The sequence below is a fragment of the Lissotriton vulgaris genome, chromosome 1_1 (assembly GCF_964263255.1).
Source record: "Lissotriton vulgaris chromosome 1_1, aLisVul1.2, whole genome shotgun sequence".
NCBI classification, from domain to species: domain Eukaryota; kingdom Metazoa; phylum Chordata; class Amphibia; order Caudata; family Salamandridae; genus Lissotriton; species Lissotriton vulgaris.
In genome coordinates, this window is record NC_141685.1 from 1,623,357,797 (window position 1) to 1,623,385,366 (window position 27,570).

The 27,570-nt window shown below is 44.0% G+C and overlaps 1 protein-coding gene across 1 annotated transcript in view; it reads right to left on the bottom strand.

Moving 5' to 3' along the window:
* Positions 1-27,570, bottom strand: part of LOC147750920 (acrosin-like) — a 110,949-nt gene that overhangs the window by 15,426 nt on the left and 67,953 nt on the right. The window contains exon 3 of the mRNA XM_086937324.1: positions 9,552-9,817. Coding sequence (XP_086793450.1) covers positions 9,552-9,817 — 266 coding nt within the window. The remainder of the gene's footprint in view (positions 1-9,551; positions 9,818-27,570) is intronic.

Below are 27,570 nucleotides of genomic sequence, written 5' to 3' on the forward strand. Positions count from 1 at the left end.
ACTTTCCACAACTGTTTCACTCACTGGAGTGGGAATAGAAATGTTTACCCCTCCGCTATACAACACTTTCCCTACTTTTGCACCCACTAGAGTGGGATGAGTCATTTTTACCCATCCGCTATCGAACACTTTCCCTACTTTTGCACCCACTGGAGTGGGAATAGTAATTTTTACCTGCCCGCCCAATCAACACTTTTCCTACTGTTGCACTCAATGGAGTGCAAAATCTAATTTGAATGACTATTAAATATTTCAATGTTTTAATTTATAATATAATATTTTTATTCGATTTTATCTTAAAAGTGTATTTAAATATATATATATATTTATTTTTAATTTTTTATATATTTATTACATTATAAAAGAAATTAAAATAAATATTTTATAAATTGTTTTAAAGGATATATATACATTTTATATATGTATTCTATCTTTGATAGAAAAGCAGACATTTGAGGTGAGCAAATTTAGAGTGTCGCTGGTGTTGAGGGTGCTCTATACAGGAGCTGCCTTCCACCTAAACTTGGGAACTACCCAGAGTTCTCTCCTTCTTTTTTGCATAATGTATGCGTCACTCTATGCCTGCAAGGGAATTGTTTTGACTTTATATATGTATGTTTAAATATTTTTTACATTAAATTACTTTTATTATATTTGTTAAAATGTAAATTAAATCTAAATCATTTAAAGTAAATTTTATTATGTAATATATTTAGCATTATTTTTCATTTAAATAAAATATAAATATTTTGTACATCTATATGTTTTTACATCGAGTTTTTTGTTTCGATATTTTTGTACTTACAATTTTAAATATAAGATGTCGATATTTTTGACCGATATTTTTGCATCGATATTTGTGAATGGGGATATTTTGGGCAGCCTTATTTACAGATGAGTGGTATTGATTTATGACACAGTGATAACTCTTCTGTTGGATAATTCTGAGTCACTGGAAAATGTAGATTTTCGTCAGCCCTGGTGGTCAGAAAGTCTGGATTTTTTTAAAGACGTGGAGGCTAATATTATTGCCTTCTCCTTTAATGCCTCTACAAACATTAACCCTTTAAGAAGATAAGAACATGGAACACACCACAGTTCCAACACTTTAAAACAGTAGAACCCCCAATCCTCATCCTTCTTTTTGCATTCTGTATTAACTATCTAAAATACCAGTCAATTTTCATTAAAAAACAGTAAGTTCACAGTAAAAACTCGAACTTCAGAAAACTCATAAAATGCTCCAGGGCAAATATTGTGCTTCTTCAACAATAGGAGCAACCTCTGTAGCTTCTCCTCTTCTTTACTGCTATGTTTGGACTCTAACATAAACAACACTATTACATTTGGGCTGGGACCCCAGGAGGGATAATATTACCCTCTATGTTTTTAATAAAATCCAGATTTTCTGACAACCAGGGCTGATGAAAATCTACATTATATGGCAAGACCTGAGGATAACATTATGGCAGGTTTTAAGCTACCTCGACAAACAAGTAGCTACAGTTTCCACAGGTTTAAAAAGAAATTTCAGAAAAACTGCAACATTCAACCAATCCGCACACTGTAAAATATCTTGTAATGCCACTCCAAGCACAAAGGCTTTCGATACAGATGCACCTCTCACATAATGTGCCCTTAACATGCTTACATCCACATCAGAAGTCCTCCACACTCTTTTTTTACCCCACGAGCAAGAGTAAGTGAAGACACTGATTTAAATGGAAAGCAGCTACTTCTAAGAATCACCTCTTAAAAAACCACACTCTTCTCATACTCCTTTACCCCACGTACCACACAAAAATTCACTGGCTCATCAAATAATTAATAGAATATAGAATAAGAATTAGTCTTAGTCCTCTTGCTCAAATAAAAAAATTCCCTCTAAATAAAAAATCTACTTGTCATATCCAAAGCCCTTACGTCTGAAACTCTCCTAAAAGAAACCAAACACAACAAAAGAGTCAACTTCTGCAACAACACTTTCAAAAGTAAAGTGTCATAATCCAGTAAAACCGTCTTAATATTGTAAAACCCTAGACACATCCCAACCTGAATCGTACCCAGCCACTAGGGGTCTGGGAATCCTTATACTTCTCAACAATCTCCTTACTAACACATTGTGACCAATCATACACCCATTATGCAAGACATGCCCTGCTGCAATAGCCGACCTATACGCATTAATTCTGTATGACAAATCCTTTTCAAACAATTCTGTCAAATATTTCACTATCTCTACTACATTTATTGAAATGGGGTCAAATTCCCTCTCCATACACCAGCAAACCCATTGCTGCCATGTCAATATATTCATTTTTCAAGTTCCCAGAGCCCTGAGTCCTTAATAAGATTCAAAGCTTCCGGTGAAAGTCCTGGAACATGCCATTCACATGTGAAATTTTCCATGCCACTAGACTCAACTAACCTGTATTCACCAACTGGTGTCTCTCTCCGGATGGACTCAGAAGAATGTCCTGAAAACACTGGAAGCGAAATTGGTAGCTCCACAGACAACTCCAGTATCACTGGATACTAGACCTGTGACCTCCAAAGAGGTGTCACTAACACAAGTCTCTTTCTGTTTGCCTAACAATTCTGTCACCCAAATAATCACTGAAAAAGGAGGGAAAGCATAAAGATTAAGACCCCGCCAAATCAGATGAAATGCATCCGACCCCACTGACGCGGGATCAGGACGCTAACTGAAATATTTTGGTGGCAGAGCATTCAACCTGTTCGTAAATACTTTTCCCTGGCATGGCCCTCTGAGTAACATTAATCTCGGAAACAGCTGCCAGACCATAATCCAATTACTGGAATCCATGTAATGTCCTGAACACTAGTCTGCCTCCACACTGCTCAACCCAGGAATACCCTCCACTTGTACTACAATCTTCTGATGAAGGCAATAATCCCAGAAAACATTTGCCGGGACTGCAAGATCCTTTAATTACAGATCCCCCAACTGATTCACATACCTTATCGCAGAGACATTGTCCATTTTCAACAAGACCGGGCATATTGCTTTGTTCTTTGTGAAACTCTTTATCGAGAAGGACCCTGCCAACAAACCTAGACAATTTCTATGAAGACTGCCCTCCTCTTTTGACCAAACTCCACTTGTTGTTACTGATCCACAGGCTATCCCCAATCTTCCAGACTTGCATTTTATTTTACAACTATCTTGAGGCACGCCCCAAAAATAACTCTTCCATTCCATGCCTCCATATTCCTTAACCACCAATCCTGTTCCTATTTCCCCTTTATGAGTACAATCTCCTCTGAATAGTTCAGACCATTCCTTAAATGCTAAGCTTTTTTTTTCTGCCAAGCTCGATAGTTCAAACATCCTGAGAAAATAGCATGCATTATTTAATCTGTAACTCTTGCTCACATCACTAAAGAAATCCTCTTGAAAACCAATACCTTGGGGATAACTTTCCTTAGTCTCTTTAACTTTTCGTTCAGACATGACTTCTGTCTGTTCACCACAATTCCTAGATACTCTAGAAACCCTATTGCCAAGTTTGTGAACTCCGCCATTTACATCCTGTTCTGATCCATCAACAAAATATCATTCAAATAAATATTTAGCCTCATTCTCCTCTCTCTGAGATAAGCTGATTACGGTCGAAGGACCTTTGGAAAGCAGCAAGGGGCTGCTGACAAACTGAATGGGAGACAAACAAGCTCCCACATCTGTCCACCCCATCTGAAATGCAGATATTTCTGATGGGGCTCCCAAACCGGAATAGTCAGATACCCGTACTTCAAATCTAGTAGAGTCAACAACCCCTGTCTGCAAAATCTCCATTACTAAGGGGCCCATTACAATGGCGGACTATGTCTGCCTGCCAACAAAGCGGTAAACCTAATGGTAAACGGGACCGACCGCCGGAGGTGCGGTGGTCCCGCTGTGTCCATTAGGATGCACCCGCCACAATGTTCAAAATGCATGTTGTGCATTGGCATGCACATGGTGACAGGCACCATGCGGTGCCTGCCACCTTGTGAATGCCAATGTAGGGGGGTACCCACCAAGTGCAGCCCCACCACTCCCCGGGGGCCCAACACGGCCCCAAAGTAAACTCTGCATGCCTTTCCATGGAAAGGCATTCCACCACACACATCATAATATGGATGGCGGTGCCTGCAAGGCACCGCTACCATATTATGGGTCTTTTCCACCCAGCAGGCAATCATGACGATTGCCTGCCAGCAAAAACGCGGTACCCCCGCCATGCTAATGTGGCGGGGGTAAATGGCTAACAGGCCGGGTGTTTTGGCAGGCAGATCGCCACCATCGGTAGGGCGGAGGTGATCTGTCCGCCATGCTAATAGGCCCCTAAGTGTATTCCTTCCATTTTTCATTTTTACATTTTTAAACTCCACCAAGTCGTTCACACCCCACAAGTTTATCACAGGTCTCATCCCTTTCTCTTTTTTCTCTACTGGAAATATATTGCTGACAAATTCCTTTACACCATCCTTCACTTCCACTATAGCTCATTTATCTTCCAATTCCTGTACTTCCATGCTTACCAAGGGCAAAAGTTCTACATTGAACCTTATCATCCTTGGAAAGTGACTCGGAGTAGGTTCTTTTTTAAAATCTTTGTGATAACCTAGAACAGTTTGCAGAACCCATGGATGCCTTATTACTCAAATCCAATTTCCATAAAATTGAGCAAGTCTGCTGCCCATCTTTGAAGGGGTAACAGTAGGGTATTTCCTTACCTGAACCTCTGTAATGTCAATCTTCACATCCTCCTCTGCCCTCTACCTCTTTGTCATTAGGGATAGAAACTGTCTGACTGAAATGAGGTCTGGTAAGAGCTGGGTCTAATAGAAGCCCTTTTAATACCCGGTCCTCGGCCGGGGGACCCGACCTCTTGTTCTCCCGGCCCCTCCAAAAGTACGTTTGTCAAAAAAATATTTAATTAGGGCCTAACATCCTTGGGTATCTATCTCTTTAACCAAGTCTCTACAAACTCTGCCACGTTAGCCACCGGTGACTATTCTGGAGATAAAGGATGATTGAATAGCATTTAGTCAAACATGCATTCACGCAGAGGTTGTGTAAGCACCTCAGGATCCCTTCCTTTCTCTACCATCTCAGTTACAGATTTCAAAACTCTTCCTCTGTACCTCCTCAAAGTCAAAATCAGAGGAGCAACTTATTTCCACCTCTGCACTGCCAGAGGTCTCATCACACTGTGGAATGTTTACGTGCCTCAGTTGGCCTTCTTACTGAGGACTCTGGACGCCTCACTTAGTTCCGTTTTGTGTCCTTGACACTGTCATGATTTGGTCTGCAAGTGCCACTCTATTTTTCTTCACCTGAGTCCGCACCTCAATCAGATGCTTTATCTTACTGCTAACTTTGCCACTTTGATTATCTGCCGGCCCTTCCTCAGCTGAATAAAATCTCTCATCTTGAACGACAAGCCCTTTGCTCTGTATTAAATAATTGAAGGTTTTCTCCATTTTGTTATTTAAATCCATTAGAAACTTAGTCAACATTTCCATAATTCTCTCCTCCAAAGTACTCTCCATGCTACCCAAAGTACTTGGCCCACTCATCTTCAAACCACGAACTACTTTGAAACATTCAAACAAATGCAAGCTCTCTAGTTCTCAACCTGACCCAACTGCTCCAATAACTCAATCCTGTTAGCTGTTCACAAATTTAAACCATTGAAACGATCCTCTAAAGCCCAACCTATCAACTAATGAATCGCATTGGAAATGCACAAAACTTCCCAATCCTTTCAAATGCCCGCTACGTAGTGTAACAAAAAAAGAGTAGCCCTTCCTCATTGTTCCAGATATGCTAAATCCAACCACACTCAAAATGGACTTATGTCGTAGGCAGAGCAAAGCCCCTACACATGTGACCAGAGATTCTCGCGCGGATCAAGACAACAATATCTGCCACAAACCAACTGTCAGTGAAACTCAAGTGACCCGGTCAAGAGATGAACGCGGCTCCCCATATGCACCAAGCTCACTTAATGATGGCCGCCCTCGTGAGATGCAACGCGTCCATCCACGCATTGCACAAAGCAGAATGAAGTGCAACCGACGTGCTGATTCAAAACCTGTACGGGTTCCGATATGTTTAAATAAATAAAATCTTTCTTATAACCGTACCTCATGCAGAACTTTGTACCATGCCTGAATTATATAAACAGAAATCGAAGCTCAGCCTATAAATGATAAAGACATACAATGTACATTCTTCTAGAAATGCCAAACTTAACCAACCAAAAAATACTACTTTGGAATTACGATCGCAAACCAATGCTCTGTATTAAATAAATATAACACACACAACACACATTCATCCCTCAGAGCTGCCAAACAAGGGCCTCATTTATGAAAAGTGACGCATCGGTGCGTGAAAACAGCGATGCTTCACTTTTCACTGCGCCCTCCTTGCGACACCAATGATGCGTCATATTTACAGTATGACGCATCATGGCGCAAGGAGTGTGTCACAAAAGTGATGCATCTCCAGCAATGTGAAAGAGCCTGCGTCAGTCTTACGCCTGCTGTGAGGTAGGCGTAAGAAATTGACGCATCTGTGTCCTCGAAGTGGCGGAGTGAAATCTCATAGATTTCACTGCATCACTTCTATGGCCCTTTCTTGCATCAGAATGCCCCCCCTGCATACATTATACCTGGCGTAGGTATAATGTAGCTCAGGGGTTTACAAAGTGACGCATCTACCTAGATGCGTCACTTTGTAAATATGGTGCAACAAGGCACATTTTTTACGCTGCTGGAGCGTCACAAAAAGTGACGCACCGGCGGCATAAAAGTGACGCATGACCTCATAAATGAGGCCCAAGTACTTATTTCAATGCAGCAGCAAAAAAGAAGGATGAGGATTGGGGGTTCTACTATTTAATAGTGTTGGAACTGTGTTGTGTTCCATGCTCCTTCGTTCTTAAAGGGCTGCTGTTTGTAGTGGCATTATAGGAGACAGCAATAAGGTTAGCTTCCAGTCTTGCCATAAAATCCACTGGCAGAATTGCATTTGCCATAGAGATAATATGGCACAAGTAATACTTCCAGGGGATTCTCAACTGGTGTTGAATCCTCCAGTGGAGGTTTTGCCACTACCTCCACACATTGTAGCATTTACCACTATTACCACACCCTAAATCAGGCACTTAGGGCCTCAATTAAAGTTTTGTAGAGTCATCAACTGTAAATTGGCAGAGCCCCCGCTGGACAAACCTGCATTTGTCTTGCATTATTTAGAGAAAGAGAAACTGTTGGATTTCCAACAGCAAGACTCAGCTGGCTGGGCTGTCAGATACCGTTTCCCTAGGGGACCAGGCACCAGTAGACTGCCTTGTCCCAGTGGTAGTCACTCTTCCCAATTTAGGGCAGAAAGACCTTCAGTGATCTTGGCAGCAAAAAAACGTAATGCAGAGCAGACCAAACAAGCATGGTGCTTACTAGGCATTCATTTGTCCTTTCAGTGCATCCTTCACACCAGCAGATGCACTGAAGGTACAGAGATCCTTGACAAGTAGGTGGGGATCTCTAAATATGCCGGGCAGTGGTCTGCCAGGTATGCAGAAGGTAGGGTTTCATCTGACCATCTGCCAAACAATAAATGACCCCTTAGTCTGTTTAGTGATCTGCTTTGTGGCAAGCTGTGTATATGAAGATGAGAGTTAGACAAATACCATTTACTCTCTTATGATTACATTCACTACATCCTTTACTTTCTTTTGGGTGATTAAAGGCAGCTTTAGTCACCAACTCAGGCTTAGCCATCTGCACTCAACCAAAGAGGTTGTCCACACTAACTCACTGGTTTATCACTGGGTGATTTTAGGGTGGCATGGAAACTTAATGAGAAATCTACAACTATTCCCCTCAACTTTTGTAAATATTTTGTGAGGCTTGTGAACCAGGTTCATGACTTTTGAAGTGGCCTTACAACAGCAGACAGAACTTATATGTAAGACACTAACTGGCCATTTTCTCCCGATGTAAAACACAGAATGGGATATGAGGGTAAATAGATTTTTGACCATTTGACACATAGCTTAATCTGGACAAAATATGGATCTGTTTATTATGTGTTCAATGTTCACATTCACACTACTTTGTCACTTCTGAGTGAGGGGAAATTTACCAAGTTTGTACATTTGTAATAATAATAATAAATTGTTGTTTATAGCAATTGGTTATAGGGGCTAGCTGCCACCCTCTGGGCACTTTAATGTATATTTCAAAGAATACTGTTTTAAAAGTATTTTACTTAGTGACTAGCTAAAATACATTCTGCATGAATTAAACAGGCAACAGATTTTAACTCAGCCCCTCAAGTTAGACAATTTAGACAAAGCATCAAAGTTATAAATTGCAATCAAGTGTCACCTGAGGCTGTACTGTTCAACTACATATGTTCTAGTGCCTGTGATTATGGCTCTCTAAAGAAAAAGGCAGACTACCAGCTCATCATGCTGAGCTTTCCTAAATCAAAATATGTGTTTTGGGTACTACGAACATCTGGGCTACTGGAGCCTAATGCATAAAAGTACTACCTTGTCTATGAGAAATGGCAGTATCATGAGGTGACAGACGTTATGGCCATAATTATAAATGGTTCTTCTTGACGCGGCCCTCATTATAAATGGCCTCTTCATTTTAATGGAGTTGGTAACAACTGATATTGGCACCACTGAGATTATGAAATCCATGTGGATACTGCCGATGTATTTATTCTCACCCTGAGACATCTGTGTGTGAAACTCCAGGGAAAAATTAATAATTACCAGGAAGACCGAACCCGCATTTACTGATTCTGCGGTAATTTTTAATTTCTCAGGAAACCTCAGGTCCCACCTTTTATCCCATTACCTACACCCTCTCAGAGTTACAGGTAATACTGGTATTTGTAACTTAGGACGGGGTGGGGAGCAGACTTACCAGGGCCAGATCTGGGCCACGTATTGTGAGGGCCACTCTGAGCAACCCATTGTGATCATGAAGCATGTCTAGCCTTTCAAATCAATCTTCCCCATTAAATATCAACTTTCTCGAACCATTGCAATAGATTAAAAAATGTTGCACTCACGATACCATATCTCAGATTTTATATGACTATAAGCAGAGTTCTGAACAATATTTTGCCTTGCATTTTGGTTTATATTGCTCGCAAGTCAAAAAGGAACCCGAGTTTTTAACTTGCTACCTGAAGCTTGATTGGTTAGAATATGTGTGTACATATGCTAGGAGTCACACTTTTGAATTGCATGGTTTGCATGGTTAGGAAACATTTGCATTGCTCACTGCATTTAAGCAGGACAAATATTTGCCAGTCTTGAGTTCTCTGACTCCTCTTTGGCACTATTAGATATGCCCATGATAGACTTCTTTGTCCACTCTGAATTGTGAGCTAAAAGAAGACTACAAACCACCAACTCAATGCACTGGGTGTCTGGTGCCCAGTGGCCTGGCTGAGAGACCACTGTCTATGATTGTGTGGCCTACTGTGCATGTAGTACGAGCAGAGTGCTCACATCCTTCCTCCATGACTCCCCAGCCACTGACATGGCAAGGTACCATCCTTGGGACATCCATGTTGCTGTCCGGAAAGCAGGCAGGCTGTGTGTAATCATTGAAAGTAATGAGTTTGTCCATCTCAATGAGGGCAACGTCATTCTTTTCCGTCTCAGGGTCATACTGCTCGTGCATGTAGAGCTTTTTAAACTTGCGAACTTGAGTCTCCGGTCCAAGCTCAGAGAGCTGATTGGCCCCCGCCACCACTCTCCAGTTGTGAACATTCCTAAAGAGAGAAAGAAACACAAGTCATAGTATCAGAAACCAAGACCCAAAGATAAAGCAGTTACTTAGAAGAGTTTAATAGCAGATCACATAAAGAGGAGTCATGTACCAAACGAGAAACTCAAGAAGTGTCAATAAAAAACACAGATGAAAGTCACAGGAACTCAGACCATGGAAAAGGTCACACACCTTTAAGGTGGCTTAACACAAAGAAATCCACCAGCCATTTTATCACGAGCTTCAAAAGAGGCTTCAGATAATAAATACATTGGTCAGGCACACAGAAAATGAAGGCCCACAGGTAACTCGAACTTCCAAACTGTCTTGGATGTAAATATAAATCATAGCTTTAAGAACTCCATCCACATTGGTATATCACAGCTTCAGACTGCATAATCTTTACCTACTATTTTGCTTCCTTCTTTTCTGTTGTAATATTCACAGACAGGGCCCATTCCCATCAAGTTAATGAATCACAAGCAGAATTAGGTTTGCCTGAAATTGTGATTCTCCTATTACCATGACTAGAGAATCTGGATTTCATTAAAGACACGGAGGCTGACATTATGCATTATTCTTTTAATGCAGTCCAAGCAGCCGCATACATCATATTATTAAAAGGTTCCAGAATAGAACATCAGCAACACATAAAAGGCATGAGCCATCAACAATCTCCCTCTTTTAAATGTGGAGGAAAATAAAGTTCATGAAACTTGAAACTTCCAAACTTCAAAACGATCTTCTGATGAACAAGCTGAAGGAGGAGGGAGAACAAAGGTAAATCCAAAGGCCACACGAATCGCAGTTAAGAAGGGTTACCTGAAAAGAGAAAGAAGTAAATCCCTCCTGAACATAACCAAAAGTGTAAAACTTAACGAGCTAAAGGAAGAAGTAAGAGATGATTCATTACAAGATCGGAGGCTACATTATGCATGTTGGTAGCTTCGTAAAACTACGTCAGACATATGTTCAATAGGTTTGCAGTAGTGACGTGCAAAGGTGCTAGAATTTGAACAGTCAGCCGCTTTGAGAATGTCATCCAACTTACCTCCAGACCAGAGAGATTTACTGGCCATAGCACATCTAAGGGAGAGAGCTTGAAATGTATTTAAGTCAATACCAGCTAAACTCATAACAGTCTTAACCCATCTAGCAATAGAGGTCGAGGATATACCTTTGTGGGGTTTAACAAAGGATATAAGAAGCACCCGGGGGGCTTCTTATATCTGCGATCATACTCTCTCATGCGGTCCACAACGCAAAGTTTTGGGCATAAATCAAAAGGTGGGTAAAAGATTGAATCAGACATAGTCTTTGTTCTTCTATAAATCTCAAATTTGACACCAAACATGTTATAGGATCTATTTGTAATCTTCAGGGCTTTAACATGAGAGACCCTTCTGCATGAAATTAGTCAGTCAGTCAAAAAGTTTTATTTCGACCGTGTGGCCATAAAAGCACATAAAAAGAAGACAATACAATACATTTTACATAACAAGGAAGGATGTTTAAAATATGTTGTCATAAAATTTGTGTACATTGGTGCTATATTAAAAGATAATACAAATATAGTTTGTGCAAAATTTTCTAGTTCATTCTTGAATGCACTCCCTCACTACAGCACACGGTACTAAACTTGAATACAAATCAGTAATCAACAAGGGATATGTATTCTGCCTTAGGTGTGGGAGGGGTTAAAATATTGCATATTAAAACAAATAGTCAATTCATTTATGTATATAGAGCTCCTGTCAATGGTAAAAAAACTTTTGACCTTATATAGTAAATATATGTAACAGTTTTAAAAAAACGCATTAAAACAGGTAATATAAAACATTTTAGAAGAAAGGAGAGGAAGGACCCTGAGGGAGAACATTTGAGGTAGCAATAATCATACAGTGAATATGTACAAATGTAGCATAGCAGCATGTATAAGAGGTACTGGGAACTAGGGGTTTCCTGCAGTAGCTTTATTTAAAATTGCACTGAGAATGCACCACATCAAGTAAAGGAACCTGGAAATGGCGAACACAATAAGTGTGTCAGTTTCGTACTTGAGGAGCTTGTAGACTTCTGTGTAGTGTCTGATCCCCATGTTTCTACAGGGTTATAACACCCACTTAGACCTTGGACTTCCATAGGCGGGGCAAAAGAAAAGGACATGTAATTCAGTTTCTTCAACTAACTTGGTCACACCCTGGGCAATCAAGTTTGCTGGCTCCCTGCCAATTGTTGGTAAATGCTCGAAGCGGGAGCACCCCGTGTCTGAATTGAAGCCTAAGATGGGTGGATGTGATCAATCGCTGATTCCAGCCTATATTGCTGCTTGATATCCAGGAACCTGGAAGTCAAGTTACTTGGTCTGGTCCCCTGACATAGTAATGCCAGTTTGTGTTCTCTTTGGGAGTTGAGTAGTGCCTTTCTGGAGATTGTGGGGCAGGTATCTTCTGGTGTGGTCCATATATTTGCCCTCCCTAGTGCCTGGCAAGAATTCCTGATATAAGCTAGCTAGGGGAGTTTCCCTGCACCGAAAAGGGTCCTGAAAACCTTCATCATCTCTTTGTAGACTTCTAGTTTAGGGGTACTCCACAGGTGACACCAGTATAGGAGGGGCCTAGAGTAGACTACATCTGCTATAGGGCCAATCCCTAGATCCATCCTGAGCGGTGTTAGTGGGGTGCTCATAGGGAGGCCCAGCAGTTGCCTAAGAAATAGGTTCTCTGGCATGGATAGGGAGGTTGGGGGACAATGGCCCCATAATTCTTCAGTGTACAGTGAAGCTCCCCTAGCCTTCGTTTTATAGATTTCTACTGATGGACCGATCGCTTTGTGGGTGCAATTTTTATATATTTTTAAGATGACCCCCATGGATTGGGTCAACTTTAAACTGGCTTTCTTTATTTGTATCCCCCAGCCCATTTTTTTGGTGAGTGTGATCCCTAGATAATCAAAAATGGACACCCCCTTCTAGAGCTCTTCCATCCAGTTGGGGATGTGGGCAATTTGTGGTGTTAGCATTTAAAACCATATGCTTGGTTTTTTGGAGGTTGATCTCCAGTCCCCGCTTCCTACAAAAAGAGCTGAATAACTCGAGTACCCTCTACATACCCATGGGCGATTTGGAGAGTAGCAGCGTATTGTCTGCAAACATGAGTGCTGGAATTTTGCGGTTCGCCAGCCTCGGGGCATCAATATCTTTCCCAGCTAACAGAGTGTCAATTAAGCCCTTTAGGAAAAGAGAGAAGAGTGTCGAACCAGGACACATCCCTGTTTCACCCTCTTCTCCAAGGGGAAGGGGAGGAAAGTTCACAATTTTTGCCGTATCTAATCCTCGCATAGTTGCCTTGGTGCAGGCGTTTCAGATGGTGGCAAAGTCAAACGCAGATTTAAGATCCACAAATGTGAGACAGAAGCTGCCACCCTCTAAAACCACAATTTTACAATGGATAAGTTGTAATGTAAAGATGTGTAAAGATCTGGTCAATAGTGGAGGTCTTGGCCCTGAATCCTGCTTGTAAAGGTGTTAATACATTGTTCTCTTCTATCCAGAATTACAAGCGCCCCAGAAGTACACGAGCAAAAAATGTTTGTGTGACATCTATGAGGCTTATGGGGTGATCATTTGCAGGATTGAGTGGTGAGCCCTTATTATAAATGTGGATAATTTCTGCCACAGCCCAGGTGGGGGGCAACGCCATACCTTATAAGATGGCAATACATAGTAACCATAGGAAGGGTGCCCAGACTGAGGGTTCAGATCGAAATAGGTCACCGGGTATCCGATCCAACCCAGGTGCTTTTGCTGGAAGCAGATTGCCCAATGTCACTGTGATCTCCTTCATTGTACATGGGGGAGCAACAAAGTTTCGAGGGTGAATTTACCCTGTTCTCTTCCTCTGCGGGCCTTGAGTATAAAGATTTAAAATAAGTTCTCCAGACTTCTTCCCCTGGCTTTTGCCCTATAGCCGATTGGCCTTCGGGTTTCCCTGTCTTGACTAGGTTACAGAAGGTTCTCATGTCGTGATTATCTAATGCTGTTTTTATTGATTCCCATTTTTCATTTTCCCAGTTCATTTTTGCTCCAGTTAGAATTTTTATATATTGATCCCTGGCTCGTGGTCTATTTTTCATTCAGATAGAGTTTAATAGGGCTTGCTTAGCTACTTTACAAAATTTATTGTACCATGGGTGCCTTGGTTTAAAATTCGGCCTAGGCCTGTTTCGATTATAAAAGAATTGTGCCAGTATAGAGAACAGGTCCTGGTGGTTTTTTCCAGTATCAATTGGGATGCTATACTACTGCTAGTTGCGGATATTCGAGACACAACTTCTAAAAAGGGGATGATTTGTAGGTAGAGAGAGGCCGCTTTGTCCAGTGACTGTGCGATTTCCCCCAGCGTACCCTCCTCTCTCATTCGGCCAGTACTAAGGGGCCGATTATGATCGCGGACGGACTTACGTCCGTCCGCGATCACTGAGGAGGAGGGGACGTCCGCATGGGCTGCGGAGTCCCCTCCTGTGCGATTAGGATGTGACCGCCACCCTGGCGGTCACATCCTCTATTTTTAACATTGCGGCGGGTGCGGCTTCAAGCTGCAGCCGCGGCAATGTCAAAAATGCAGTCATTGCATTTGCATGCAGAAAGAGGCAGGCACCTCGCGGTGCCTGCCGCTTTCTGCATACAAATGCAGGGGGGTACCATAGGTACCCCCCATGTGCACCCCCCACACCCCCTTCACCTAGGGGGCCCGCAACGGGCCCCCGCAGTGAAGTTACACATGCTTTTCCACGGCGTAAAAGCCGCCGCGGAAAAGCATGTTTTACATCCCATCCTAATCTGCCTGACTGTGTCTGAGAGACACCGTCACCAGATTAGAGCTTTTCCGCCACGGTTGTAAGCCAGCCGCGGCGGAAAAGCTGCGGACGGAAACCAGGACCCACCAGCCATCCTAATGTGGCGGTGGGTCTTTGGTCAGTCCGCTGCAGTTTTTCCGCATCCTCTGGGCCGGCGGTGGCTTCCGCCGGCCCCGAGGATGCGGAAAAACCGCAATCCTAATGAGTCCCTAAATTTGGGTTAAGGTTTGTAGATGTGCTTGGGCGGTCTTTAGCTAGGGATAGGGATATTTCTAGCACCAAAGGGTTATGATCGCTCTCGTGACGGGAGTCAACCTTGAAATCAATAACCCTATGCCAGAGACTGACATCTACCAAGATTTAGTCTAAAATGGACGCCTGCCCAGGTCTGTTGAAGGTGAAGGTCCAGGGACTGTTGGATGGAAGTCTGCCATTACAAGCCCCTAGTGAGTGGCTAAGTGTAACTGCATTCATTTGTAGTACTAGAGGGGCCCATGCCTGTGTTGGTTGGATGTTAGGTTATGGAATTGACTATACCAAGTCCTCCTCACTTGTAATGCTGCTGGATAAGCCATTCAAAGGCTCATATTGGCAATTGAAATCCCCTCTTATAATTACCCAACAGTTGTCTGTATGCTGGGGAGGAATGAGGTTAGACAGTTGTGCATGTGAGAGGATTGTCCATTGTTTACTGGACGTGAGTAGAGATTAATTATTATTTTTTTCTTTTTTTTTTTTCTTGTTATCCTCATTTGCATACATGGCTCTAATCTATCAAAACAAGAACTGCCACAGAGCAGGAAATCAGGCTGTGCCTCTGTACTGTCTCAGTGTCAGCTGGCAGGGATAGCATAGGGGAGGGTGGCGGCCAAGTCCCATCAGTAACTACTAGCAAGCCATGAAAACTCAAGCGTAAGGGCAATTTTGTTGGTCGATAGTGCCCGAGGTGCCAGGGCCCCAAAGGCGCCACGGCGTCTTGCCGTAGAACCAAGGGTGAGCCATGTCTGCATTAATCATAGGACCTGGGGGAAAAAAAAAAACCCAGGCTCAACGTGACTGCTCCAGCTGTTTCCAAAAAGCTCTCCTATCCTGGTTCCCACCCCTTGCAAGATCGAGTTTTGAGATCTGGAGGATTGAAGAACGCCATTCGTAGAAGGTGGGTGGCAAGACGTCCTTCCAGTGCCTGCAAATTTCCCTACGCGCCGCCAGAATGGAATAAAACACCAGGTTGGAGGCAGCGCTGCGGGATTACCACTCAGTCCGAAGATGACAAGGCTGAGATCAATAGAGATGTGAGAGTCCAATAACGAGGACAGTTTGCTACTTATGGAATCCCAAAATGAAGTAATTTGCGGTCATTCGTAAAACATGTGAATGTCAGACGCTGCCTCTAGTCCACATCTTGGGCAAGAGACCGGGCCTGTCAGGGAGAATTTTGACAGCCTCTTCGGGGAGTAGTAGGCCCTATGCATTGTAAATAGATGGTTCCTTCGGAGCCAGGCTGGTTTGACCAAGTCCCACATCACCCTGCATGAAGTTAACCAAAGTTCTTCCACGTCTATGCCTGGCATTGAGTCAGCCCACAGTAGCGTTGGGAGGCAACATTTTCCGTCTGCTTCCTCTAAGATCTTATTGTACCAAAGCGAGATCTCCTTCTTAACAGGGGGATTGTCCAGCAGACACGTCTCTAATTCGCTACATCCCCCTATAGGTAAGCTGCTGTTCCGCGAAGACTGTGTGCGGTATGCCTGAGCCCAGCTTGATATTTGTATATATTTGAATCTTGAAAGTCTAGGCCCAACTTTGTTGACCAAATAATCCCAAGGGAGTAGAGATCCATCCATAAACAGGTCGCCCCAGGAAATAATTTCAGCCTCTTTAAGTGGTAGTGTTAGTACATCTTCCGCCTAGGCTGGGGGCGCGGGTAAATCCCATATAGGGGCTCTACTTGAGTAATAACCTAGTTTGACTGTGTGCCTCACTTCATGCCACGTATTGGCCATCCCCTGTAGTACCTTAAATTTTTTTTTTTTTTAATTTGGGATCTCCAAATTTAACACCTTGGCTGCTAGGTGTTTTCCCCCCGGTGCTGGATCCTTTGCTTTCCCATTGTTCATGACGAGCTCAGCTCGTCATCAGCACAGCTCAACCGTGCATCATGACGAGCTGAGCTCGTCATGAGCATCGAAAGGGTTAAACAAAATGCTGCCCTGTCCAAATCCCTCACAGTTCAGCAAAGTGGAAAACATATGACCTACGCCTGTTTCTGTTGGTGTTTTTAATAACAATCGTGCATGTGAAAGCTGAAATGCCCATGCGTAAACCTGGAGATCTGGGCCCGCCAGCCCGCCCTTCTCCCTGCGACGCCTTATCTTTTTCCAAGAGATTCTTGGATTCTTGTTGTTCCAAATTTAAGTAGAAATCGCGCTCTGCAGCTTAGTAATTAATTTGGGATAAAAAAAAGCGGAATTGAATTAAATAAAAAAGAAACCTTTGGCAGAATAGACATTTTTACAAGATTTACCTTACCCAGAATGGTAAGCGGAAGGTGTGACCAGTCTCTCATCAGTTTTCGGCACTGCGCAGCTACTTTAACAAAATTTGAAGAGGCTATCAGATTTATATCTTTAACTATATTAATCCCCAGGTACCGTAGGTGAGCTCTTGATGTTTCATTATAAGTAATTGAGTTGACATTCCATGACATTGTCTCTGTTTTGGAGGCATTCACCTCATAACCTGAAACTTTTCCAAATTTAAGAGCTAAGTCTATGACCTCTGGGTACGCTGTGTTGATATCTGTCGAAAAATTAAATAATGTCATCCGCATAGAGTGCCACTTTTTTTTCCCAATCACCGAAAACAAAAGGTTTTATCAGTGTGTTATCTCTTAAGTTTTGCGCAAATGGCTCTATTTATAAGTCGAATAGCAAAGGAGACAGGGGACACCCCTGTCTCGTTCCCCTAGTTATCCTAAATGGCTCAGATAGGCCCCCATTAATCAAAATTGAGGCTGAAGGGCTTCCGTAAAGCAGGTTAATTGCTCTACGAAATTTGTCCCCGACGTTGAATTTTTGCAGGGCCTCCGACAGGTATAACCAGTTCACCCTGTCGAAGGCCTTGGTAGCGTCCAACGTGAGAACCGATAAGGGAAGAGCTTCCTTTGTGGCCACGTCTATGGCTCCTACTAGATCGTACGTGAGCTCATATAGCTGTCTCCCCTTTACAAAACCTTTTTGGTTGGGATGCAATATGTCAGGAGCTACCTGGCCAAGCCTTTTGGCCAGTATGGTAGCAAAAATTTTGTAATCGGCATTTAGAATTGATATTGGCCGATACGAGCCGCAGTCAGATGGAGGCTTTCCTGGCTTCAAGATGAGTGTTATTGAGGCGTTATCCCAGGAGGTGGGGGGGGGGGCATCTCCTTCCCTCAATATTTGGTTGAATTAGGCCGCCAGAACTGGAGACACCTCTGATATCAGGTTTTTGTAAATTTCATTTGGTAAACCATCGGTTCCTGCGGCCTTGGATCCCTTAGCTCCCCTTATGGCCTGCTCTACTTCAGCCTTAGTTATTTCCTTTTCCAGGAAACTGCTCTGTTCAGATGACAAGGATGGTAGGGAAATATCCTCTAGCCAGCTCGTAATATCGTTAGATGTAACACTAAGATCTTCCTGATATATTGATTGGAAGAAGTCTTTGAAAGTTTCCCTAATTTCTGCGTCTCTTGTGAAGGTGCCTCTATCTGATGTAATCGAGTCAATGTTATTTCGGACCCGGTCAGATTTAACTTTCCAGGCCAACAATCTGCCAGCCCCTTCCCCGTATTGGAAATGAGAAAGTTTGCTCGCCTCCCATCTCTGCAAGACACGCTTGTCAAGGACCGATGACAATTTATTCTTCAGTTCATCTAATTCTGCAAGTTTCAAAGATAAATCATGGCTGTCGTCAGCCCTGCAGATATCGATATCTAACTGAACTGCTGACATACTAGTCTCAATAGAAGACACCTCTTCCATATACTGCCTTCTTCTATATACAGTCCTGTTCTTAATAATTCCTCTTAATGAACACTTAAAAGCGTCCCAAACTATGCCAGTTGGTGAAGTGCCAGTATTGGTAATGAAAAACGTGCGTGATTCTGATTGTATAAACTCTATATCTTCCGTAGAGGTAAGAAGAGATCTATCAAAGGACCACAATCGGATGGGAGGCTTATCACCCCACTCAAGTTCCAGCTTCATAGCAGAATGGTCGGAGAGGTGCGAAGGAATATAGTCTACACTCTTGACGGAGTCAACCAAAGCTCGGCTAGTTAGGATAAAATCTATCCTTGATCGATGTCGATATTTGAGGTTTCTGAACGAGAAGCCTTGCCTCTGCCCCTCTCTAACCCTACAGATGTCAACGTGTCCGTATTGGTTCATACAACCTAATAAGCAGTTTCTAGATTTAGAAAAGGCCTGCTGTCTGCTTGTAGGGGACTTGTCCAATAAAGGGTTCAGAATGATGTTAAAATCGCCGGTTATTATAACTGGCTCTGGAAATCTTAGGAGGTGTAAAAATAATGATTCTAGTGTAGTAGGGTCATCGCAGTTAGGCCCGTAATAGCCTACTAATGTTAAAACAGTACCACCTACCTCAACTGCTGCAATGGCCCATCTCCCTCCGGAGTCTGCCTTCTGCTGTAAAATTTTCATGTTCATAGGTTTTTTGAGCAGAATAGACACGCCCCTTATATTCAGCGATTGAGATGTAGAGACTGATTTTTCTATCCACCTGTTCTTCTTAACTAACTCAAGCATTTCACTCTCAGTTAAATGTGTCTCTTGGAGTATAATGATTCCCGCACCAGCGTCCCGAAGATACTGCAGAATTTTATTTGCACGGGGTTTGGTGCGGAGACCATTAACATTCCAGGATAGAATCTTGAGCCTACTCATATCCCTGGGAATAGATATTACAAGGGAAAACTGCCAGTTTGTACAATTCCACGTTTGTCTGCCAAATAGAAATAGGGAAAAACTCCCAAACGTACTTTGATTGGAGCTCAATCGAGAGTGGATATTTTTTTTCCTTTTTATTGCGTCCCTTCAACCCCCAGTGACCCCCCAAACCTCCCCCCTCCCATGAGAAACCCTTGTACTCACTATTCGGAAGTTTTCCGGAAGTAAGTGCCCCTACTCTTCCCAGCCCCCACCACAAGTGCCTCTCATTTATATTTTATCGTGTTATGCTTGCCTTACACCTTCTTATATATATATATATATATTTTTTTTTTTGCAAGTGATTATTGTTGTTATTATCTCATCCTAGGAGATTTGGCAAAGTTCCTTGCTGAGCCTTAGCTCGAAATTAATCAACACATTTTTTTTCTTCTATTTATGTGTATTTTTTTTCTTTTTGAAGTGTGTTGACTCTACAGTGGCCTCCTGGACCTAAGCCTGTAGTAGTAAGGGATGCTGTAGGGAGAACTTGTGAGACCTTTAGATAATGGATCATCCTATTGTCCTAGTCAGCTGGCCCCTTCTCCTTCCTACTGCCTAGAGACAGTAGCAACTCATCTGCAGCCTGAACCGATCGAATATTGTGAATTTTGTTGTCACACATTATTTTAAGAGATGCGGGGAAACCCATCTGCACCGTAGCACCAAGCCTTCGAAAAGCATCCATTCTCCTGCCCAGCTCCCACTGTTTGTCGAGAGTAAATCTAGACAGGTCAGAGCGTATTTGGAAATTGAATCCTTTGCCTGCTAAAGATTTTTGCTTTAAGGCGAGGTTCAAAATTTGCTCTTTCAAAGAGTATGTGTGGAAGTTTACAATGATTTTCCTCGGCTTGGTCCTCTGCGGGTTGCGCCTGAATGGATCCCTGTGGATACGTTGTATATCCATTGCTAGGTCCTCGTACGAGTGCTGAAGGTTAAGAGACTCTTTTAGCAGCGAGATAATGAAGCTCTTGATGTCTGTGCCTTCGCTGCCTTCTGGAACATTTAAGATGCGGATATTGCTTCGTCTGGCATTGTTCTCCACAACCTCCATTCTCTCTGATAAGGCCATATCTTCTCTTTTTAACTTCAGTATATCTTCCTGAGCGCCTTCTGCACGCATAGAGATTTGCCCCACTGTCTCTTCTAAGGCTTGAGTTCTTACCGAGAGGCTAACAATCTTTTCGTCTAGGGACTCGCAGAAACTTCTTATTTCTCTTTGGTTTGAGGCAGACTCCTCAAAGCCTTGCTTAATCTCGGCTGATAGTGCTGCAAACATCTGCTGCAATGAAGCGTCAGAAATAGGAACGGAACTAGGATCCAAGGCTCCATTTACCTCAAAACAGGGAAAAACACCGCCGTCAGCAGGACTAGAAGCCAAAAGAGACTCAGAAGGTATTTGCACATCGGTTTCCAGGCTATTTTCAGTATTTCCCAGGTCTATTATTTTTGGAAGATCTTTACCTCTGTTTTCTTCCTGGGAAGGTGAGGGTGCAGGAGACGGTGTTGTGGCGTGAGCTGCCACAGATCCTGATGCAGCAGTTTCGAAAACTGATCCTGCGGACTCCGTTTGACTATTAAATAGGTCTGGGACTGATGGGGCTGATAGGTCTCCGCCTGCCCCAGCACTGGGATGCAGTAAAGCATCGGAGTCAAATTCCATAGACTGAGCCATAATGTCGCTGGAGTGGACTGGCGCTAGGTCATGCTCCATCAGTGCCATTTCATTAATCTCAGTAATTGATTCGATAGAGTTATTATCCCTCAACAAATGGTCTTGACCTATTTCCAAAACCTGTGGGATCACCTTAAAGTATGAACGCAGCAAAGGAGTAATCTTTGAGGTAGGAGCTGGGGGAGGTTTTGCCTTACTGCATTTTCTTCCCCTCTTTGCTTTCACTTCGACAGAAAGGTAGGAAGATGTTTTTTTTGGGTTCAGGTCAGAGGGTAGTTGAGTGGAGGCTTGATGGCCCTCTGAGACTTCTGGCGCCTCCCTTGAGAGCCTCTCTCCTGAAACTGACTCCCCTCCTTTACCCCTCCTTTTGCGGGGATTCCTCACCTTCCCCTGGCCCTTAACTAAGCTTTTGCTTTGGTTTCTCTTGATAGTTTCTGCTGCTTTCATATGCGAGGGGGATAAGTCTGAGGCTTTCAACTCACACCCTCCCTTCTTCCCCTTTACCTCTTTTGTGCAGTCAGCTTCGTCTTCCTCTTCGAGCAATCCACTTACGTGTAGCCTGGTGTCAGAACCCGCTATTGGGAGGCTTAATGCAGTGCTGGCACTGGCGCAGTCATCAGCGCTGGAAGCTAGCGTGCTCTCTCTGCTTCGGCTCGTGTGGAGTCCTTACGGAGACTCCGTATGTGCCTGTTCTTCCGGAGCTCCAGGGCGGCCTGCCTCCAATGCAGCAGCTCAGGTGTCCGCTGCTCTCTCGCTGGGCGTCTCCCACTGCCGGCTTCGGAGCTCTCCGCCTCCGCAACGTAATCCACACACATCGAGGCGGGGCTGGAGCCGAGGTGAAAGTGTGCCTCGTAGCCCGAATGTGTATACAACGCGAAAGAAGCGGTCTCAGTCCTTTTGCCAAAATTGCAACTCGCTTTAACTTTCAGGTAACATAATTAGCGAGCTGTCACGAACATTCTTGGAGAAAATGCCGAGGCACTCGTAGCAGGGACGGAGCGGAGCACTACGGCAGTCAGCCGACTGCCGCCATGTTTCTCCCGCTGAGTAGAGATTAATTATTGCAATCCTCACAGAATTATGAAGAGAAAGTAGGATGCATAGAATGTCGGGGGACAAGGTCTCTAACTGTTTGACATTGCATCCCAAGTGCACTCCTGCTCAAATGCATTACCCCAACGGTCTCTCCCTAGAACCCTGAACTGCTGGAATACAGTACGTCACATAGCCCAATCTAAATGAATCTGCCCTTGACCATGTTTTCTGGAACAGGCATAGTTCATATTGGTCTACCAATTGCCCCCCAATCTGTAAGCTCCAGTTTCGAGTTGAGGCCTGCTATATTCCAGGATAAAATCTGGTTACTTTGTAATTTGACTGTGTTAGCTGAGGAGGCCTGGGGGTGATACTTTCCCCTAGTGGAGCTTGATGTGTGTCTTTGTGTCCAGCCCCTCCCCTTTAGCTGCTTTCATAGGCCCAGTTTGAAGTACTAGGTGGAGTTGAAATATGGCTAAAAGCACTACCCTCACAGGTCTTCTCAGAAACTTTTTTTTCCCTCCTGTATCCCTCCTTGTGTGGCATGTCAACCTGATGCATGTGTCCCAGTTTGGCCTAGTTTTTATTAATGGACCATTTGGGGTTTAGTCAGTCTACCAGCAGATCAAGAGAGCTAAATCTATTGTTGACAGGGATATTATACATCATTGCTTTTGGACATTTCCAACCTGTTTTTGACCTAGTGCCATTCTGGTCACTCAGCCTCCATCCCTTGGCCATGTTTCCCTCTTTGTCCTGGCATATGCCTAGGGGGATAGAAATAGCCCAAGGGCAAAGAGAGTATACCCCCAATCTCCCTTGAGTAGCCCCAATCTAAGATGTGTTGGACAGCCTGGGCATCTCTAAAGTTGATCACAACACAGTCTCCAGTTATGTCCTTTCGCCTCCACCCCAGCCAGTTTACCCTGCGAGTGAGTAAAATTTCACTTTGATCTTGATAGGGGGGAGCCTATATTTGTTTAACCAATAAATGCATTTGTTTTTGAGTTCAGAGTGTGTCTCCCGTAGGCCTCTTTCTGGCTCGGGTACTCCGGCTAGAACAATAACGTAGAGAGTAGAGGCTGGGGGCAAGTCAATACGTGGTAGTAGGGGTTTGGTTATCCTTGATTTAGTGTGTAAAGGGGTCCTATTATAAATATCTTGGTTAGTTCAAAATTGTTGTTGGTCAGGTGGGCCTGATGTATTTAGTGTATGACTGTTTGCAAGTTCGGGGGGGACAGAGGAGGGGCCTCTGTTGGGGGTAAACAGGATCCCTACTCTGCGGGACGGGTAGTCTGGGAGTGGGAGCTGCATCCTTTTGCACATTTGTGATAGACCCTTTGGGGAGAGGTAGTTTGTCGAGAGTGGGTGCTGTTACCTTGTTTTGGTGAAAAACCGACTCTGGGGTAGGGAATTTGGTAGGCTCAATTGTATTAAGAATAGCCTCAACTTTGCCCACCCAATGGTCCATCGATAAATTGTCAATACGTGTCATTAGAGAATTGAGTTCAGCTTTTAAAGACAAGGCGAAATGAGCTTTGAGTTCCAATACCAAATTTGACGCCCACGACGGGTGCTCCAGAGTCCTCTGAGGTCACTCGTCTGCTCCTTGTCCCCCCGAGGGCTGGCTTGATGGCATGTCAAGGGCTTGTTTATTCTGCCTTTCCCCCTTTTTTATAACCGGTTTCCGTTTACCTCCTTTCTTCTTCGCGCCGCCTCCCAAGGGGATCTTCTGGGTCTAAAATCATGTTTGGTTTTAGAGTTAGAGACAGAGACCCCAGCCCCATTGGAATTGGACTAGGGGCAAGTATCGGTGTTAGAGAGACACGTCTCTCAGTTTGCTCAATTGTGTTGGGCACTGCTCCAATTGCCTGCTGCAGCATTTTATCACAGGCGGTCGGTCGAGCAGTTAAAGGTGCCAGTGGGGCTTTCTCTCTGGTAACGGGCCCTTTCGCAGGGGGGTACGCCTGCCCATAGCTTGTTGCAGACCAATCCTCAACAGAGCGTTTTATTCTTGGTGGCTCTCAGGACTATAGCAAGCAATGTACAATTATGGGTGCACTAACCTTAGAATTGCCTGCTGAGTTCTGGCATTCCCAGTCAATCGACCGTGTGTGGAGCCAAGGGGGTGGCCCAGCCGAGCCTCGTCCAGTCTAGGACGGGCGCGGACAGGCCAGCCCATCCCGCGCTGCTGGAGGCCCTGGAGGTTTAAGAAGGCACCTCCTGGCGCTGCAGTGATGTTGGCGGCTGTGCTGGGTGCCGCAGAGGACGCTGGGGAGTGAGGTCCTGCACTACCCTGCTCCCAAAGGCAGCTCTGGTCTCCTCTGAACCTAGCCCCCACCGGAGGGCAAAACAAAGAGCAGACAGGCTTTCCGCGCTGCAGGAGCCCCTGAAGGAGTAAGTAGGCTCCTCCTGGCGCTGCAGTGATGTTGGCAGCTGTGCTGGGTGCCGCAGAGGATGCTGGGGAGTGTGGTCCTGCACTCCTCTGCTCCCGATGGCAGCTCCGGTCTCCTCTGAACCTGGCCCCCACTGGAGGGCAAAACGAACAGCAGACGGGCTTCCCCTTCATGAAATTAGGCGTAGAAGAGTAGCCAGCTTTAATGGAAAGGTATGTTCTACTTAGGAGAGTATTAGCGGGCCAGGTATTGAAATGATCAAAAATTAGCTTGACATCTCAGAGACTTTCATATTTAGGTTTAGGGGCCCTTCTTAAACAAATGCTTTTCATCACTCTGCAAACAATTACATTTTTACCTACCGTTTTACCGTTGACGAGGACATGACCAGCAGAAATAGCAGAGCTATAGCAATTGATAGTACTATTGCTGAGACCTCTTCCAAATTGTTCGACAAGGAAGGTAACTATGTCAACAATAGGTGCCTCCAAGGAATCCAGGTTCCTTTCCAGGCACCACTGTACCCAGATTCTCCATATTTTGTTATGTCTGTAGTGAGTGCCTGGGGCCCAAGACTCTAGGAGGAGAGTTGCAGCTGTTGCCAAAAGTCCATTGGATCTCCTGACACTCTTCAGTCAAGAAGGGATAAACTCCCGCTCTGAATTAGAGGGTGACCTCCTCCGTTTATGTCTGTAAGAAGATTCTCTAGTGTAGGAATTAAAAAGGTGGGGTTGCAAGCTAGTTCTAGAGTGGTGGGGAACCATGCCTGAGATGGAAAAAAGGGAGTTATTAGGAAGAGGAAGCACTGATCCTGTCTCACTTTCTGAAGAAATCTCTGAATCATGGCAAAGGGGGGAAACGCGTACGCTTTGGCTCCTTTCGTAGATTGTAGGAAGGCGTGACTGCCAGAGCGCTCGGGTCGGGCATCCAGTTGAAATAGTTCTCCAGTTGAAAAGTTAGTCTGCTCGCGAATAAGTCTATCTCTAGGGTACCCCAGATCTTCAACAGGGTATTGAATACGGAAACATTGAGTTTCCAATCGCTGTGATCTAACAGAAAACTTGAGTTCCAGTATGCAGAAATGTTCTATTTTCCCGGGAGGTATTCCGCTTTGAGAGTGATCTTGTGTTCCAGACAGAATATCCATATTTTCTTCGCTAGATACGATAGGTCTGCAGATTTAGTGCCTCCCAGATGATTTATATAGGCTACAGCGGAAATGTTATCCATCTTTCGAATAACTGACCTCCCTTGGAGAGAGTGTTAGAAGCTCATCAAGGTGTAAAGGCCAGCTGTTAGTTCCAAATAATTTATGTGTTGAGAGGATTCCTCTTGCGAACAGATACCACTAGTGTTCTGTTTGAGAAGGCAAGCTTCCCAGCCATGAAGGCTCTCATCTGATTCTGAAACAAACTCTGGTTTTGACCCAAAGATTGCTTTTCCGTTCCACGCATCAAGGTTCTTGAGCCACCAGCCTAGTTCCAATTGGGCTTCTTGATCCAGACAGATCCGATCTACGTACCAGAGGCCAGATCTTAGGGCTCTTGCTTTTACCCTAGGGAGTGCCCAATAGTTTAGAGGACTGGGAAGGATGGCTTGGCTGGAGGAGGAGAGGAGACCCAGTAATCTGGCTAGCTCCCTCAGATATAAATCCTGTTGTTTCAGGACATGTCTTATTTCCTTCCTGATTTTGGCAATTTTTTGGGAAGGGAGTAAAAGGAGACATCTCGATGTATCTACTGTGAAGCCTAGGAACTCCAGAGTTCTGGAAGGAGTGAGTATTGATTTTTATTTGTTTATGATGAAACCTAAGCTTTCTAGGAGATCCATCACGGTCCTCAGCTCTAGAACTAATTGTGAAAGGTCTAGCAACATTTTAAGAATGTCGTCTAGATAAATGATCATGCGAATACCTGTTTCTCTTAGGGACGAGATGATTGCTCTCAAGACCTTGGTGAAACATGAGGGGGCAGAAGATAGCCTGAAGGGGAGAGCCTGGAATTGGTAAAGATGATTTTTCCATAGAAATTGAAATAAAGATTGGTGGGATTCGGCCATAGGAATGGTGAAGTAAGCATCCTTTAGGTCCAATTTGACTAGCCAGTCTCCCTCTAAAAGTAAGTCCCTCAGGAGATGGATGCCTTCCATCTTGAAGTGTCTGTAGACCAAGTCTATCATAAACACCTTGACGGTTTCAAGAACCAAGGATCTTGAGTGATCAATCTCCAATTGTGAAGGAAGAATTTGAGTCTGCCTCCCACTTTTTGGGGGAAAGATGGAGAAGGAAGGGGGGGAGAGTACTCACGTATAGGGAGTTGGAACTTTCGCAGCATTTAAATCCTCTGCTGCATTGTCCTCTACCTCTGTGGGGATAGAATTGAGATGCGCTGCATTGCTGGTACCCTCTTCTGTAACCACGGGATCTTGAATAGGACCTTTGATTGAAGTGGCCGGAAGAGAGACCCCGTCTTCCGTCCCTCCCAAAAAGGTTAGGAGTAAACATTCTGTACATATTCTGTTGTGCCTCATCCAAGGCAGTAAAAGTGGAGACGTATTTCCCCAAGGATTTAATGAGATCTTCTCCAAAGAGTAATCCTTTTGGGGTTTGTGAGGGTTCTCTATCAGCTATATCAATTAGTTTTGGATTTATTTTAGGCAGAACTACTCTGCGTCTTTCTGCGTTCATGCTAGCGATGGCATTTCCCAGTTGTATTACTGCCCTCTGGCTCCAGCCCCTGATCAGATCAGTTTTGAGGGGAGTGCCATTGATGTGGCTTTCTTCAGTGGAATCTAAGATTCTGGCTAATGG